This window comes from Ictidomys tridecemlineatus, chromosome 6 (assembly GCF_052094955.1).
Source record: "Ictidomys tridecemlineatus isolate mIctTri1 chromosome 6, mIctTri1.hap1, whole genome shotgun sequence".
In the NCBI taxonomy this organism is placed as follows: Eukaryota; Metazoa; Chordata; class Mammalia; order Rodentia; family Sciuridae; genus Ictidomys; species Ictidomys tridecemlineatus.
Genome location: NC_135482.1, coordinates 75449370 through 75468353, shown reverse-complemented (window position 1 = coordinate 75468353; position 18984 = coordinate 75449370). Strand labels below are relative to the sequence as shown.

Below are 18984 nucleotides of genomic sequence, written 5' to 3'. Positions count from 1 at the left end.
GCACTCAGAACTTATTTGTTAAAATAATCAAAGGAATAATAAGACTAAAAAGTCAAAGAAATAACAACTAATTACAATCTGCATCTGTAGAATTCTAGAAGCTGTCATGTTTTTAAAAGCTGTAAAAAGCACAGCTCACTATATTTTCCCTGTAGGAATTCAGGCAATAAAGGGAAAAACTAATGTGAAATCAAAAGAACTCCAGAGTGCCTTTGAAATATGATCCAGTTTCAAAATTCCTTCTTTGTTTCCTAATCAATATTACAATGGAGACCATGAAATAAAAACTAACATGATGTAATACAGTATTAAATGGGCAGGATAAACTTTTAAATTACTTTATCTACATAATTCATAATAATAGCACAACCACCCCAAATACTGACTGCAATTATCAAAATACTGATCAGAGGACAAAACACAAAAGGGGACTATTTTTAAAAAAATAATTTTTGTTTTAGTTGTAGATGGACACAATACCTTTATTTTATTTATGTATTTTTTATGTGGTGCTGAGAATTGAACCCAGTGCTTCACACATGCTAAGCAAGTGCTCTCCACTGAACCACAACCCAGCCCCCAAAAGGAACTATTTTAAAATTTTATTTATTTTTATATGGTGCTAAGGATCAAATCCAGTGTCTCACACATGCCAGGTTAAGTGCTTACAACTGAGGTACAACCCTAGTCCAAAGGGAACTATTTTTAATTGGAAAATTATTCTTTCTTTTTCTTAGTAATCCCTCTCTATTCAAAACTGCAATATTTTAAGGTTATTATTTTGGTAAAAATTTAAAAATACATAGACTACCTGGAAAGAAGTCAAATGATCTCATTTTAAAACTAATAAACCAAAAACTATTTAGCAAACTAACCTAAGAAACCAGTTCTTTAATTCCACTTCTAGAATTCTATCATAGACAAAGTCAAATAAAAAAACAGATATAAAAAACTATAATTTTAGTATAAAAATTTATGCCTAATTAAACATCTAACAATAATAAAATGGATTATATATTTAAAACATGCATTAAAACAGATTCAATATGAAAGATAATTATGCTGAAAAACCTTAACAGTATGATTTAATTATGTTAATGTACACATTGCAAAATTGGAAAGAAGTATACCAAAAATATTTATATAACTGGTAGTATTGTTTATTGTCTTAATTTTATGCTATGTATTTTGACTATTTTCAAAATTTTCAGTAACAAAATTATTATTACTTTATCATTGGAAAAAGCATTTCATAATGAAAAAGTAGTATTATAGTGTGACCACTTCTTGATCATTCTGTATTTCATCTGCTGTAATCATATGAATTCCATGAAGGCTTCTGAAGAAATGAATTGTGTTTGATCAAAATGAATAACATCATAGTACATTTTCAGTTTTGATCTGATGAACAAAATCACATTAAATAATGAAATCAATATTAAACATGAGGAAATTGGGTGCTGAGGGTAAGTTACATATAAATATTTTATAAGAGAAAAGCTTGCTAATTTTGGTAATTTATAAAGGGCTAATTAGATATTTACACAATACCTAATTTTATCTATATTATGTTAGGTACCCAAGTTATGATGATGATGATAATGGTGATGACGATATAAACAAATCCTACCTTTGCAGGTTCTTAGGATCTAAATTCTAGAATTCTGTAGAATTCATCCTAATAATCTAGGTAATAATTCATCTCCTATAGGTAAAAAAAAAAAAACAATATGATGGTGAAATTATTACTTACTGTGGTAGCACAATGAATATCTTTCCAGACTGTGGCTTCCCTGGAGAGATCAGAGACTTCAAACAAGTTATCAAGAATCACCTCGCCAATCATGTCATGTCTAGAAAATCTGTCAAAATCATACACACTGAAATGGAGTTTTCGGTTGCTTAGTTGATCATATGCTACTGGAAATTGAAAAGTTTCATCAAACAGAGGATTTAAAGTCTTTCTGTGTACACGGGTCTGAAATTTCTTTTTCCTATCTGGAAGAAGATACATCTTCACATAAGGGTCAGATGTTCCTGTGAAATCTTTAGCAGGAAGATCTAGGGCTTTGATAATTTTGACAACTAGAAGTTCATTTTCATAATCATACTGCAGGGTAAAGTTAAGTTTCCCACAGGTTTGGACATCTTCTTTTCTGTTGCCCTCGGAGTCAACTGACTTCTGTTTGTACAGCTCTGGTTTTATCCTCCCAATGCTGGTGGTGGTTTCTCCTCTTTGTAAAACAGGTTCAGTGCCCATACTGTAATCAACACTGGACACTTGCATTTGCCTTGGTAGGTGTCTCCTGAAGGAATTGTGGCTGTACACACACAAAACATATCATTTAGGCAAATCAAATTAATGACCATATTATAAAAAGGTACATAAACTCTCCTCACCAAGATATATATATGAATTTAATTAATGAATATTTAAATCATTGATTCATACATGCACATTGATTTCCTAAATAGAAATTAAATTCATATGATATATATATTTAATTAAATTCATATGATATATATTATATACACAATATGTATATGTATATATATGTTTAAATAGACACACACACCAACACACACACACGTGCATAAATACTTTTGAAAAGTGATATATGCAATATTCAAGAAGAAGCCTCCTCAAGTTCTAGAAACACCTGAAACAGATATACATTTTATGAGGCTTTGAATTTGGTACTTTGAATAATAATAAGAGCATAAAGAAATGTGATTACCAACAAAATTCAATATTGCACAAAAATATGCTGTCAATCACCTGGGTGTATCTAGGTGTAAACTTCATACAGATAAAGTATTCATATGACTGTTTTATTTCCATGTGGATGTTTGGGTCTCATAAATTTCATGTTTTAGTTGTTACAGTATTAAATACATATAGATTCACATGTCCTCATATGTTATTTCTAATACATAAAATAAATAATTGTATATTTACTTTTACAAAGAATATAATGTTGTGACAGACAAAATTAGTACATTTTCCTTTTTTCAACATAGATTGGATTTAGAAGCTCTAAGAAAACAATAAAAGTAGAACTCTAGAATTTGGAGTCAAAATAACAGTTTTAAAAATTCTAACTGAATTTCCTTAATCACTATTTAATATGTAAGCTTACTAATGTCTTCTAAATGTGATCTGCCTTAAGACCTGCTTCTCAACACCCGCTACCAATCCATTTGTCTCCTCCAGACTTAGTCCAAGGTCTTTTTTCTTGTCTCTCCTTAGTCCATCAGACTAATCATCTGTTCTTAGACTATAATTGTTGTCTTGAATCTGATAGTTCCACAGATATTTCCTAGCTACAATAATTTTAAATCCTATATCTCTAAGTCTTCCAGTTTAGAAATCCAATGAATATTTCTAAACAGATGTATTAATTCTACCTAAACTCAAGCAAAACTCATCTATTTCTCCCTTTTGCTCTGAAACCAGTTTTCTCTTTTAAAATCACTAACAGCACTAACATTTTTATGAGTCACTCATACTTGGAAACATGCAATGTGCTTTGAATCACCTTCTTTTCATCCATGAAATTTATTCAGTTTTCTAAATCTGTTGATCTCATATATTTATCCATCCCATTCCCTTTCCATTTCTTCTCAGTCCAAATCCTCATCACTATATCCTTGCTTTCTCCAGTAGTCTTCAGCATACTCTCAGGTAACTCACTTCAAAATCCTCTGTTCACTTCTGTTGTCTATTGGGTTCCACACCTTTATAACACTGATACTCAGGACATTGCTTAATGAACATTTAAATCATTGATTCATACATGCACATTGATTTCCTAAATAGGAATTAAAAACTTAGTGAACATCAAACAACAAGGATGTTGAACCTAAAAAGGAGAGGAAAAAAACAGGGGCTAAGGGCAAAGATAGAATTAATGCTAACTGTCTGCTAATGCCTGAAGAACTTTCATGACAATAGGGATTTATGGAAGCTGTAGGTAGGCAAACTTCAGCTTCATAAAAGGAAGCATTTTAAAATATCTAGCGCTATCCAACATGATGAAGTAATGAACTTCTCCACACTGGAATAATTAAAACGGAGATTAGATGATGAAGAAAAGGATTTTTGCCTCAAGTGAGGTGCTAAACTGTTAGAGGTTGTATAACCCTGAATGGTTGTATGATTCTGTCATTCTTTGGTTCTTTGATAATTTTATAGGTTTAAATATCCATGGTATTACCAAAATGGGATTTGTTAAAATCAATTATATTCTGAGGTGTTGCCAATTTCATTCTCTTATATTTTCTTATTATCTGTAACTGAACTGAAATGATGAAGTTATTGAAACAACTCCATAAAAAAATTTTAGAGCTGTACTTCAACTTATTCAGCCTTTCTCTATAGTTCCTCTTATACAGATAAAGATAAACCAAAAAGAGTTGTGAGAGTATGAACAACTCTTTGTCTGTTATTTGTATTAGTCACAGATTTCTCAAAAAATAAAGGAATTACAATTCAGTACATATACTGTAAATGGGGCTATATATTAAGACTGGTATAGTGGCAGAACAGTGCCAGAGGCAAACGTGAAAATATACTGTAGCATTTTCAAAAGATCTCCAACATCCTGCTTGGCTTCACCTGGAATAAGGGACTTGCAGAGTGCTGTTGCAATTATGTGGATGAAAAGACTTACAGAAAAAAATGATATTACATCCAGCATAGGATCAGGTGCTGAAGAATACAAGAAACAGAATGAGAGAAAATAATATCCAGTGATAATTAGGGATAATATCAAAGGAGAATAATCAAAGACAGGAAAAAATAAATAAACTATCAGATTTTTTCACAGTTAAAAATTAAAATGCATCCTTACTCTTTAGGTTTTTCTTGTAAAGACTAACAATGAGTACTTATGATTTGGCAGGTACAAGCTTAAATTCTTATCAACTCAATTGATTCTCCTGTAACCCTATGAAGTATATACTATAGTGTTCTCTAATTTACATGTGAGGACCTGGGGCACAGAGGCATAATTTATTCAAAGTAGCACAGCTACGCTGGTGCTCAAATTAAAATCTGACTGAGGGAGCCTGGGCCTAGTGGCCACACTGGACCACCATGCTCTACTATCATATTCCTAGTTATGCTGCCTAATTACATTATTTCAGAAATTAGTCATTCTACTAAGTCTATCACATGAGATATTGAAAAATTATTTATATATGCTTTTATATAACTTTTTCACTTAAACATTATTTATAACATACTTATATAATCCAATCAGATCCAAAGTTTATTTGGTTGAAATAGCTTGAGATGTATTTTTAGAGATGTTTTTCACTTCCTTGACTAGTTACCAAGAATTGAAAGGGAACAAAAATGTTGAATTTGTAAGTTAAATTATAATTAGACATTATGTAAAACATTCTTATAACGTTTACTGTTGTGGTACATCCTATAAAAAATTGACATATTTTGAAGTAGGGTCAAAGGAAAATGTGTTTACAATTTATATTGTATTATATGTTAAAAATGGTCAAGTTAAAATTTGACTAAACTAAAAAATTGTTTGTATACAGAGAGATACACTAGGACTACTTTACCTCAAATGAGAGAATTAGCTACTAATTCTATTAATTAAAATCATACTGAACTTAAAATTCAATATTTTAGTTTCTATAACCAAGTATATAAGCAAAGTTTTTTTTTACCAACTTAAATTTTGAAGTGTTGTTTCCTTAGATCTATCCCATTTTCATTTACTAGGCATGCTATGAAATGTAATTTGACCTTGAAATCTGCACAGGTATCTATAGGATCAGTAGCCTACACAGGACTTAGGAAAGTGGTCAAAGAGAATACATGAAAATAATAACAACAATATATTGTGAGGTACTAAACTGATCTATTCTAATCTGGTTTGTACGATGTTCCTAAAATATTTGAGATATTTTATTGAGTAATCAAATATTTCTGTTAAAATCACTTTTACCCATGCAATGAGATTCTGATTCTTATTTCTTGTGAATTTATTCCTTAATTCACACTCATACTCTTCAATGTAATAAAACTTAAATCTTCTATCCTTCCCTCAAAGATCAGAAATGTCTTCTTTATGCCCTGAATATGATTTTTTCAGGCTGTAAATCCTCTTCTAAAAGAAATCAAAGCCTCTTCTAACAGGAGTCAAAAACATAGTAACATTTTTGTTCTTGTAAACCATTGTCCTAATTACAGGGTAAATAGTGTATATTCTAAGTCACAGTTTAGCTAGTCAGTTAAGAAAAGCTTTAATTATTACAATGTTAAACTATTGCCATGACAACACAGATCTTTTTTTCTTCTTTTTTTTTTATCTTTTTCTTTTTTAGAATGACAGTGATTAGTGGCTCACACAAATATCCAACTGGTGGAAGTGCAAGCCATTTGACTGTTACTAATCCCATTCTCATCCCTCAGATCTAGCAGAGTACCATCCAAACATTGGGGAGAGTGCTGAATTGGAATCTGACTGCAGTGTAGCTTCAGCTGCCCTGTGCAGGGAGGGTCATTTCACTTGGCTTGAGCTTAATTTTCTTCTTCTGAAAAACAGTCCTTTCATAGTTATTGTGAAAGTAAAATGAAGTTATATAGAACTTTGAAAGCTGTAATCCTTTGTATTGATATTAATTATTATCATTAAAATTCAGGACACAAGGAACTGAAATTCAAATGCCATAATGAACTCTCTAGTTTTGACAAGCTCAAATTTCATCTTCCTATTTGGGGATGCAAGGATGGCACATACAAAGTTGTTCCTGTGTGAGCATGCCCTAGATTACTCCCCAACTCGTTTCTTAAAGTAAGTCTCTTTTCTTAAAGTGGGGAACTGATATCCTCTTATCTTATTTACAATGTCTTTATCATCTAGTAAGTTAACCTGATTTTTTTTTTGAGAAATCAAAGAGGAAAAGTAAAAATTTCTTTAGCAGCATTCTATTTGTTCTTAAATATGTTTAAAAGAGATTCTCGTCTCTGATTAATGGAATTAGCATTGGAAATTATAATATATTAAAAATTATAGCCCCATTTTATGGATAAGGAGGTTCAAATAGACTAAATCAAGTTTCTGATAAACAGAGTTTTCATCTTTTGTTTCTTTTTTCCTTCCATTTGATCTGAGACAAGGACAAGAGCAATTCCTTCATTACACAAATATCTGAGCTTTTATCATGTAAGGAACTGTGTATATCATGGCAGACTAAGTTATATAAAATGCCACAATGAATTTTTAAAAATTAGTTTACCTCTTCCCTGACTATTCTTTTCAATGTATTGCTTAGAAGCAACTTGGCCTTTTCCCCAAGAAAAGGAGATGGTGATTACCAATCCTCCAGAGCTCTATCTTGTTGTGGCTATTGTTTTTTCCACAGCCCTATACCACTGGTCTCCTGTCCCCCATTATCACTTTCACACCATTCTCCCTTCAACCACCACTTTCAGCTGAAGCAACATCAATGAATCACTTCCCCATTATTATCACTTATTTTTAGTCATTCATTGATATCCATATTGATCATTTTAAAGTCACTACTTTAGTCTCCTGGCTCACTAACACTCTTTTTGATGGTGCTTCTGCTCTAAATCTTTGCAATGTATGTTTCTTTAAACTGCTCGGCCTCTAAATTCTATGAATTCTTCTCCTCCACTGATGTTCTCCTCTTCCCTTACTTACTACCAGGTTTCATCCTTATCATTAACTGCAAGCTCTCCACAACTCCAATTTTATGCATGCCTCTGCCTCTCTCTGATCAACACCTCCCACCTTCTCAGGTTCTTTTTAGATAGAAGAAATAACAGGATGTTCTTATTCTGATGGTACTGATCAAATAGAGTTAATAATGCAGGAATCAGAGAGGAGAATAATAAAAGTGATATGAGGAAAAATGAGCTCTGTCACACAAGTGTGGTGGCTTTGGCTTTAGATCAAAGCCTTGATCATTATTATCAATCAAGCAAATACGTATTTATAGATGCTGGTAAAAGAATTGACAAGATGGTAAGAATCTGTGGAAGTTTTATGCTTTCTCCATTTTTCTTACTGAAATCGGAAATAAACTCATTAATTGAAATGGAGTATGAGGATGAATGTGGCAGAAGTTTGAAGAAGGTGAGAAGTTGTGAAATAGCATGTAAGATTGAGAGGAAAAATGGATTGCTGTGTAGCATGAGTACCTGTGTGAGGAATGTGATCACAGATTTAAAGTGGATCAGTGAGAGTTGCTTTTTGTTTTCTTCCAGTCATATTCACTTGAACATGTAGAGATGACAGAGTTGAATTCATTCAGGGCTGTGGTTTTACTGTGCAAATAAGAAATAGGGTGCAACTGGGAATTGTTGATGAATACAAGACAGTGGCTCTAATGATTTACTGCAGAACTGAAACCAAGTAGAGGAAAAAATAATAGTAAGGAATTAGAGAGTACAGTGTGGTGATAGAATCAGTGGATTGGAGGTTCTGGCAAATTGGAAAGGTTATCCTAGTTGAGGTATAAGAGGGTCTCAAAGAAATCCTCCATTCACCCTACTTCCTCTCTCCGTACTCCTGTTTCTCTAACATTCACAGCAAAACTCCTGGTTAGAGTTGAGGACAGTATATTTACTGTCCAATTTAACTCTTCCCTTTCATTTTTGCATTTTCATATATGTCTTCCATTCTCCAAATCTTTTTCTAGAGTATGGCTTTTATAATGGCAGAGATTAAGTATTATTAAGTGTTATTAAGGCTAAGTATTTTTTATGCATCATAAACATGTGTTGGAACTAAGGAAATGCATGTTTATGAAAACAGTTTACCCTAAACTTGTGTCTAATAACATCAAACTTTTCCCAAATTATTTGCAGTGTAAAGAAGAAACACCAATCAACTTACAATTAGTACTTCTGTAGAAAAATAATATTTATCAGTGCCAGAAAACAAACTCTTCAAGTTTGAATATATTTAGTAAAGTTCTATGTCTGACTTTGGTTCTAAGGGCTACCCTTTTCAGAGAACAATCAAGTGTGTACATCAGATCCACATTTTCCATAAAGGAGATTGTCGGGTCATGTCAAGTTACTGGAAAGCATGCTTTGTGACTATCTGTTTCAAGGAGAAAGAACTTGGGTCGCTTTGGCAAGCATTGCTTTTCTTGATTTCCTAAATAGATTCCAACCTCTTAAACTCTGTCTTTGTGAAGCAACTTGTTTTCCATTCCTCATAGTGGCCTGGAATGAACAATTTCAAGTTTTGATTTCTTTCAAGAGAATTTTTTTAACTCCTTTATAGTAAAGAAAACTATGGAATCCCATTGATTTCTTTTTACATAATTCTTCATTTTCCTTATAATGAGGTATACTGAGTATTCTTTCTGGCATTGTGTGTGATCATTTTAAGAACTACTTTTCTAATTCACCATAGCTAATTGTAAATGTTGTACATCTGTCAGAACACATGAGTCAGTGATTTTATTTTCCATGTATATTTTCCTGCTTTTGTTCATGTTCCATTGGGTCTCCCATTACATTACCTAATTATTTGCAGCAGGTAGTTAGAATCCTCTCTAACAGTGTCAAACCTTTATAATTCCTCATTCTCACCAAATTATTTTGCCACTGACGATTCACTTCATCTTTATACTATAATGAATGCACAGAACATTGGGTCTCATACACTTCCCTGTGAGTATACCCTCATTAACCTCCTTTTAATATGAGCACAGTTATCTCACCACCTGGTGAAGAGCAAAATGAAGCACAGTGACGATAGATCAATCAAAAGTATTCACTTGGTACTTATTATGCACCTACACAGTGCTGAGATTAGGAAGGGATAAAAGTAGGTTACACACCCTTGTTCTCTGAGAATTTAGGATTTAGTTTGTTAAACATTTGGAGCTCAATAGTAAGACACTAAATAATGACTAGGGTGTAACTGCAGCTTTAAACAATAAAGGCTAATAAGCTTATAATTAGGCAGAAAAACTAGACTCTCAGTACATTTTCTGTGAAGATCTTACAGTAGATAAAGAAAGCAGCATGAGCAAAAATGGAGGCAAAGAGAGTTAAGATCTCCAAAAGTCTGATGTAAAGGCCAACTACCCTTCTAGTGGGCAACTGTGGAAAGTCTATTTGAGTAAGTAAAATAAGGTCATTGAATTTATATACTACTTTTTTAATTAAAAAAAATATATACCCTGAGTTTCTGGAGTCCTTTGTCTAGGCATCAGAAAGCAATATAAAAGTAAACAAGCAGATTCTCTGCCTAAGAAAGCATCATACAGCCATATGTCTGAGTATTTATAGAACCAAAATGGTATAATGGCTCCTTTGTCAGATTACAACAGCCTTCATTCTGTATGAGGCTCTAAAAAGGTTTGGAATGGACATAGAACGACTGAAGTGACAATTATTTTTTAACCACATGCACATCAGATAGAACACTAGTCTCTAGATATGTAAAGAACTCAAAAATCTCAACACCAAAAAAACAAATAACCCAATCAATAAATGGGCCAAGGAACTGAAGAGACACTTCTCAGCAGATGATTTACAATCAATCAACAAATATATGAAAAAAATGTTCATCATCGCTAGGAATTAGAAAAATGCAAATCAAAGCTACTTAAGATTTCATCTCACTCCAGTCAGAATGACAGCTATTAAGAATACAAACAACAATAAGTGTTGGTGAGGATGGGAGGAAAAAGGCATACTCATACATTGTCGGTGGGACTATAAATTGGTGCCGACAATATGGAAAGCAGTATGGAGAATTTGGAAAACTTGGAGTAGAATCATTTTTGACCCAGCTATCCCACTCCTTGGTCTATATCCAAAGGACTTAAAAACAGCATACTACAGTGACACAGCCCCATAAATGTTTATAGCAACACAATTCACAATAGCTAAATTGTGGATCCAACCTAGATACCCTTCAGTAGATGAATGGATAAAGAGAATGCAGTATACATACACAACGGAATATTACTGAGCATTAAAAGAGAATAAAATCATGGCATTTGTAGGTAAATGGTTGGAGTTGGAGGATATAATGCTAAGTGAAGTAAGCCAATTCCCCCCCAAAACAAATGCCAAATGTCCTCTCTGATATAAAGATGCTGATTCATAATGGGGATGGAGTGGGGAGCCTGTGAGGAATAGATTAACTTTAAATGGGGCGAAGGGGAAGGAGGGTTGAGGGGTATGGAGATAGGAAAGTCAGTGGAATGAAGACATCATTACATGTATAAAAATAAAACAAAAAGCAGGTAAAAGAATCAAAAGAAATGAAGACATAATCAATAAGTCTTTTTTATTCTGCAGAGAATTCTACTTTCATTTCCTTTTGTATCAGTGTTGTCTGCTAAAATAAAATTTTCTAGATTTTGAAAAAAAATAAGGGAACTTAGATTCTTCCTTTATAAATTTTCTTAGATTTCTTTTTGTTGATGTTTGATATTTCCTGATTTTAATTATGCCTGAACTACACACTATATTAATTTTAAAATACATAAATACCTTCCCTTATAGTGTGTTCTATAAACTGTTGCCAAAATAATTATTGTAAAATATATCTCATACCCAAGAGACTCTGGTAGTGCAAATATTTTTGACAGGATAGTATTGGAACATCTTAGCCATGGTTTCAAGAACTCCTTATAATTTAATTGCAGCTGACTGTATCTTTCATTATTTCTCTCCTTATCTCTTTTCTAATCCAGGTATCTTACTTGGTTTTCTTAACAAGACTACCTGTTCTATCAATTTTCATATAAAAATGTTTCTATCTGGGATGCCCCTCCTCTTGCAGTTGTCATGTACAGAATGTGAATTCTTAGGTTTCTCTATCCTTAGTGTAATGGAGTTTCTCCATGACTCAGCTGGAAATAATTTCTCTAGCCTCTGAATTACACATGCTCCATCACACAGTTGACACTTATAATTCCTTATACTGGAGTTGGTGTCACATGTCTTAGCTCCACAGTGTATAGAAAATTATGGCATTTAGAGTTTTCAGAGTGGAGAGAGAGTTCAGAATACAATGACTCTATCCATAAGTAAACATATTAGTTGAATGAAGTTATTAGATGAATGAACAATCAATCAAGACGGACATTAGAAGCATGTGAGTAAAAACGAAATACACACATACTGACTGGATCATTTGGTTGCCTGATGGGTGGTGCATTAGATTACAGGCATTTGAAAAGGAGATGAAAAATTGGGAATTGTGATAGTTTCCAGTGATGTCAATAAACTTAAACCTATCAGAGTGTTATTTCAGTATAGAGACAAATTAAATTCAGAAGAATGGGATGTTGTCATCTGCTGTCTTAGCCAAATGAAATAGAGTCCCAACAGCTGAGCAGAACTGGGGATAACAAGGCAAGGAAACTAAGTCTTGAAGTTAAATTTGGTTTGCGTGTGCGCATGTGTTTTTGCAAGTAGGTTTGATTTTGTCACATCTCAGGGAAAAGTTGGCATTTGAACTGAATAATCCGATTTGTGATAACATACTGTCCATCTCTGTGTCCAAGTGGGCTGCATAATGAACTCTGCAATTTCCTCTTCCTCTCTATATAAAGGTAATTTCTAGGATGATGAAGTAATTAGTGTAGATGAGGTTTTTTTTTTTTGAGAAGTATGAATAATCAAGTTTTCTACAAGGAATTCATTCCAAGGCCAAACAGATTTAGAATCATGACTGTGGTCATTCACAATAACCATACACAATCCCCAATTTCTAATTGAGTGGAATGAGCAGGAAGAGGCTCTCTTCTTTGAGAACTAACTACTTGTCCTCAGCAAATTCTATAACCAACATCCTCAGTTACAGAAAAACTACCTCTCTTGGACTTTAAAACTTAAACTGTATTCTGTCAATCTGATTAAAATTGCATTCTTACTCTTGCAGCTGCGTGTCTTCAGGCAAATTTTTAAATCTCTCTGGACTCCAGTTAACTCACAACTAATGAGGATAATTAATAATCCTTAAATCATACAGAAGGATTAGAAGGAAGGATACACTGGCACAGTGACTAAGTTGCAAGTGCTCAAAAATAATCTTTTTCTTCTTCCTTTCCCAGCCACCCAAATAAACAAGGGAACTCAAAGAGCAGATGAAGTATCAAAGTTCTAAGAAAACTATGAATTTGTATTGTGTTTTTCCTCTTAAAGAATACCAAATGTGCAATATAACTTTGCTTTTTTAATTGAGATAAAAGTTTTTTTCTGATGTTTTCAATTTCACATAATTACTAAGAAATCTGGACTAAACAGATGTATCTTTGTTGCTAGTGCATATTATTTCCAGAAGCCACTTCTTTATCCAAACCCCAATCTTCACACAATATGTTTTCATTCTTCTCTAGCTAAGGGTAATCAGATAAATGGTCTATTTTTAATCAACAGATAATATTTTTGAGATAGAATTTTGTTTTTCCAAAGCTTCTAAAAAACCACTTACTTCAATTTGTCTTTACTAAGTTTTCTTATATGAAGTGTACTTATCAACTAAGCATTGACTAATTCTAAAAGCTAAACTGATACATATTTCAAAGCAGCTGTTCATAGAATAATCTCCTACCTTTATCCTTGGTTTCACATAGTGATAAACTGAGGTCTGGAAATATTGAAAGGAAAATTTCAGAAACAAACTATCCATGAGTTCTAATTTGTGCATCATTCTGAGTAGTGTGGTAAAACCTTGCACTATTCTTTTCCATTAGGATGTAAAATATTTCCTTGTCCAGAGTATCCATGTTATATATACTACCTGCCTCTTAATCACTTAGTAGTCATCTTGATTATTAAATCCACAGTCTCAAGTAACCCTTATAGTTACCTAACAGTACCTCACAATGCCTATATTTTTCACCTTATTTATCACATCACATAGGCATTGTTTTTTCAATGCCTATGTGATAAGAAGTGTGAATACAGTACAATTAGATATTTTAAGAGAGACCATATTCATATAGTTTAAATTATAGTATGATGCTATCATTATCTTATTTTATTATCAGTTACCGTTAATTTCTTACTGTACCTCATTTATGAATTAAACTTTATCATAGGTATGTACCCATAGGAAAATACATAGTTTTTATAGAGCTTAATACTTTCAGGTATCCCCTGAAACACCTCCCCTGTGAGTAAGTGGGAACTACATTATTTAAAAAATGTTTCGTTGTTTAATTCAACATTTTTATCCTAAACTTTTTGTAGCTTAAGGCTTTTTAGATATTAAATATCATATTTGGTCACAGTTTTCAAAAGGATAGTAGTAATGATAATGAGGAGCCACATGAGGTCATTTTAAATAAGTTAAAATCTCTCTCTATAAACATATATATAATATTTTCATATACATATATAAAATATTTTCACATATATATAAAATATATCTCCAATGTTTTAGAAAAATGAGATTTACTCCAAAGCGTTTTATTTTCATTTATAGAATATGTAGGAAAGAGTATATTGGATAATTATTTTACAGGTAAATATTTATTAAAGTTAGTATTTACTGGATTACATTATATAAAACTCATAAAAAGAAAAATTAAAATCAAACTAAAGGCCACTGTCCAGAAAACAAGTCAAAATAACAACTCATATGAAGCATGCCTTGATTATAAGATTTCAGTAGTACAGAAAAGCATGATATGGAAAAGACACCTCCATCCATCCAACTTCCTATCCCAAATATCCTCACTTCAGTGGTAACAATTATCCTGATTCCTCTAGAAAATATTGCAGAATGGAGTGTATTTATTTATAAATACAATCCTCTTTTATGCACACAAGAGATGTAATAAATAGTCTACCAATCCCAGTAGCAAACATTACCCAGTTTTCACTTTGATAGATTTCTCAAACTGTGAAATCTTGTCACGTCAGAAAGCACACATGCACCCTACATTTACAGGGGTAGGAGGTAAGATTAGGAAGTAATTTGGTTAGCAGAAAACATTAGTAACCTCCCAGTACCATTGAATTTACCCCTGGGTAAAACTAGTTGCTACTTCTAGGAACCAGAGAAAATGTTACTATCATGATGTCATTTGTTTTAAGAATTGATGACTATATTTAGCAGGAAAAAAACAAAAACAAAGACAAAAAAAAAAAACCACCTCTTTGCCAGAATCTCTTTTTTTTTCAGTTAATACAATTTGAATATGCTGTGGCAATTTTTAAAAGAAATTCAAACAAACTGGCTGATCCTCCCAGGATGAGGTAAAGTGCATTTTGTGAAGGCAAACTGGCTCCTGGGTGGGCAACCCTCCACTCTGTGTGCTCCAATATTAGGCTCCTGTGGAATTGTCCAGCGTAAGTTTGGTCTACCTGAGCTCAAATAAACAATGCCACTTTCCACAAATTTGTGTTCGTGATGTAGGTGCTAGATAGTTGTAACCTAAACATTAGTCTCTTAGTTGTGATCAAGAACTGTTAAATATTTCCTGACCTTTTTTTTTTGTTTTGCTTACACGATATATATTTCAAATGGTTACTTTTATATGTATTAATAAAATAAATTGAAAGACTACAGTAGCAGCTATCAACCAGTGATATTTCAAAGGAAAGAGCCAAATAATAATCTGTGTGACATGATTTTACTAATACCTCAAATTATACCAAGTTCTTTCATGTGACTGCTCCTTTTCTCCTTCTCTGCCTTCAGTTTCACCTGCTCTTACTTACACTGTCCTACCTTTCCCTCTTTATGGAATTATGTGTTTCCTATGCTTTTCCCATCTTTCCTGTTCCTCTTTTTACTTTTACTTTCCCACTTAAGTTTTTTACTCTTCTGAAATCTCTCTCTCTCTCTCTCTCTCTCTCTCTCTCACACACACACACACACACACACACACACACACACACACACACACACACACAGTTTTACACATTTAATCTTTCCTTACCGGGATGAAGACGTAGGCTCAGTAGTTTGTCTTTGCACACGTGCATGTTTAATTAAATGTTCTTTTAAAGCAGTTTGGACTTCTGCTGGGATATCAGGGGAAGTGTGGCTGATTTTTATTGCAGGCTCAATAGCTTTTAGTGCTGGCTTTCCATTTTCTTTAACCTCTTTTTTCTCTTCTGTCTCAAAAACTTCAGTAGGAGCATTTGAAATGCTCTGTGGAAGGGTACTGACATTGGGGGTCACAGGTTTGCTTTTCCAGCATGGCCAGCACAACTTCCAGAAGACAAAAAGTGAGACAACTAGCAAGGCCAGGCCACAGAAGCTGACGACAACTGCTAACAGGCTGACTGAAATATCTGGAAAAAAATGACAACATAAAGAAATACTAATGAATCTTGTACATAAAGAGGCAGACATGGTGAGATCATAATAGATATTTGAAAAGTTTCATCCCACTTATATAAGGAAAAGCATAACATATGTATATCAATTAAAAAATACAAGGGATTCAAGAGTTATCAAAAAAAATGATTGACAATTTGCAACCAACTATGTAACTGCAACATTAAACTCTAAAGGTGCAACAACAGGAAATGCTTCTGTTTGCTTCATCTTTGATTTCAAGATGAACCCTCTCATTCTTTGTGCAGAAAATAATCTTAAATATCAGTCTAAGCATTTACATTACTAATTATGAATGGGTTACATTATTAGTTGTATTTTCAACTCCATAAATCCTTTCTGATAACTTTGTTCCTAAATTTTTCACTTTCCTAAGATAACCAATTGTGGGAGACCAACCTTACACATAACTGAGTCACACTCCTCGGCTGGGTTCTGAGGCGCTCAGTCGCAGAAATGTGGCAGAGCTTTCCCCATCCTTCTTGGGTTCCAGGATCAGTGTCTTGTGCATGGTTGTGTCTTGCTACAGCCCCATGGGTGAAGCTACGCTCACCTGTTCCTTTGTAATATAACCCCTTACCCTGTTTAGGATAGAATCTTCCATGGAAGTGCCTTCTGTATGTCCCCTTCTCTCACTGTGCCCTTGGGTGTGGCCTACCCAGGTGTCAGTCAACCTGCTGACAGTGGACATCATGAAGATAGACTCAGCCCCCTGAAACCTGACCCCTTGCTTTATTTGAATAGCTTCTCCTCAATAAAAGGGGTCAGCGTGTGCTCTCACTCTCTCTCTTCCTGCAGACCCTTAAGGTCAGAGGAGCCATCACAGCGACCCCAAAGAAAAAGGTATTTGTGTCTCTGTGTGGTTACTTTGTACAGCCCAGTCAGCTCAGTTTACCTGGAGTGACCCCTGAGCCTTTTAGTCGCTAACAGAAACCTGGCAACCAATGTTAGCAACCTGATTATACAGTATTCTTATAACTTTGAAAATCAAATAGATTTCCTATGAAGGATTTTTTTTTGTTGTTGTTGTTAGATTTGAGTAACCTTTCTTCACAACTTTGTTTGGACTCAACATCAAATATAAATCCAATCTCTTTTGTTTTAAATTAAAATGTTAGGAATATATTATAGGCTGAATAGTGTCTCTCTCTTCTCTAATTTTTTTTTTAACCACAAGAAATTCTTTATTCTAGATAGAAGGAGCACAAGTTTTAACTTGAAGGTGACCAGTAACCTCAGGGTTTAAGGCACAGCAATTAATGATATTTAGCTTGAAGTTAAAGCTAGGGCTGGAAAAATATAAATAAATATTGGGAGTAGAAAAATGAGGTCTGAGTACAAGCATTAAAAGATTATACAGACATACTCAACTTAGAGAGTAAAGCATGCATTCTTGACAATAAAATTAACTGCTAGTGACATGACAACCAGAGGAAGTATACTAGGGCTTTAGGGAGTTATAGCAAGATAGAGAATAACTCCTCTCTAAATTTGTATCTTGAAGTCCTAACCCTCGGTAACTCAGAATACAACTGTATTTGGAGATAGGGCCCTTTGATTAGTAATAAAGGTAAAATGAGGTCATAGGAGTTGGCTCTAATTCAATGAAACTGCTGTGTTCTATAAGAGGAGGAGGTTAGGGATAACACATGGAGGGAAAACCGTCTGAAGACACAGGGAGAATGATGGTCATCTACAAGCCAAGGAAGGGCCTTAGTGGAGTTCAACTTTACCATCCCCTTCTATCCTCAAGTACAAGGAGGGAGTAAGTTTTCATTATCTCCAGTTTGGAGTATTTTGGTATGGCAGCTAGTTAACTAAATACAGAATAGCTTCTAATTTCCTTTAAACATGACTAAGTCTAAGAGATTCCATCCCTCCCTAGAGGTAACTACTGATACCAAGTAAGTGTGCCTGTCCAGGCCCAATAATAACAAACAAAATCTCTCTTATGAAATAATAAGTATATAGAATTATATAATGTTCTCCTTCTTTTTTAAAACATAAATAGCTTACTATGTGTTTATTCTTTAATTTGCTTTACTTTTTATTCACCAAATTTGAGGTCAAACTTCATCTGATATATAACATTCCGTAACAATTAGTCATGATGGGTATTTATGTTCCAATGTTTCATAGTGCAATACAGCTACAGTGAGCATCCTTGTGTCTCCCTTTCTTGTTGTGCATATATTTGTGAATGTCCTTCTGAAGTAAATATTTTGAAACAGAATTGGTGGGTCATTTGTTATGTAGTATATAATTTTTGTATAGCTATTTTCAAAACGAGTACAACAGTTGCTGTCACAAAAACAACAGAAAAGTTTACCAGTTCCCACAATTTAACAGGAATATTGTTGTATGTTAGTGTTCACTAACCTCAGGAGGAGATGATACCTTGTTTTAATATCCATTTTCTTAATTGGTAAAATAAAATTTGTAGCTAATGGAAATCCATTCAGAAATCGAAACATTTCCAAATTTTTATTGCTACTTAATTATATGAATAAGAATTAATTTTCACATGCTGTGATACACAGACATTAATATTTTCCTTCATTTTCTAGTTACTTACTAAAGTAACTATTGGCATTTCTCCTTTATATTGCATTGATGAGAAGGATAGGACCACATTTCATATTTTATAGATTTTTTA

At 33.4% G+C, this 18984-nt stretch overlaps 1 protein-coding gene across 1 annotated transcript in view; it reads right to left on the bottom strand.

The window, feature by feature from the left end:
* Positions 1–18984, bottom strand: part of Syt10 (synaptotagmin 10) — a 59145-nt gene that overhangs the window by 25711 nt on the left and 14450 nt on the right. The window contains exons 2-3 of the mRNA XM_005334032.4: positions 15925–16282; positions 1754–2321 (exon numbers count right to left, since the gene is read on the bottom strand). Of these exons, the coding sequence (XP_005334089.1) occupies positions 1754–2321; positions 15925–16282 (926 nt within the window). The remainder of the gene's footprint in view (positions 1–1753; positions 2322–15924; positions 16283–18984) is intronic.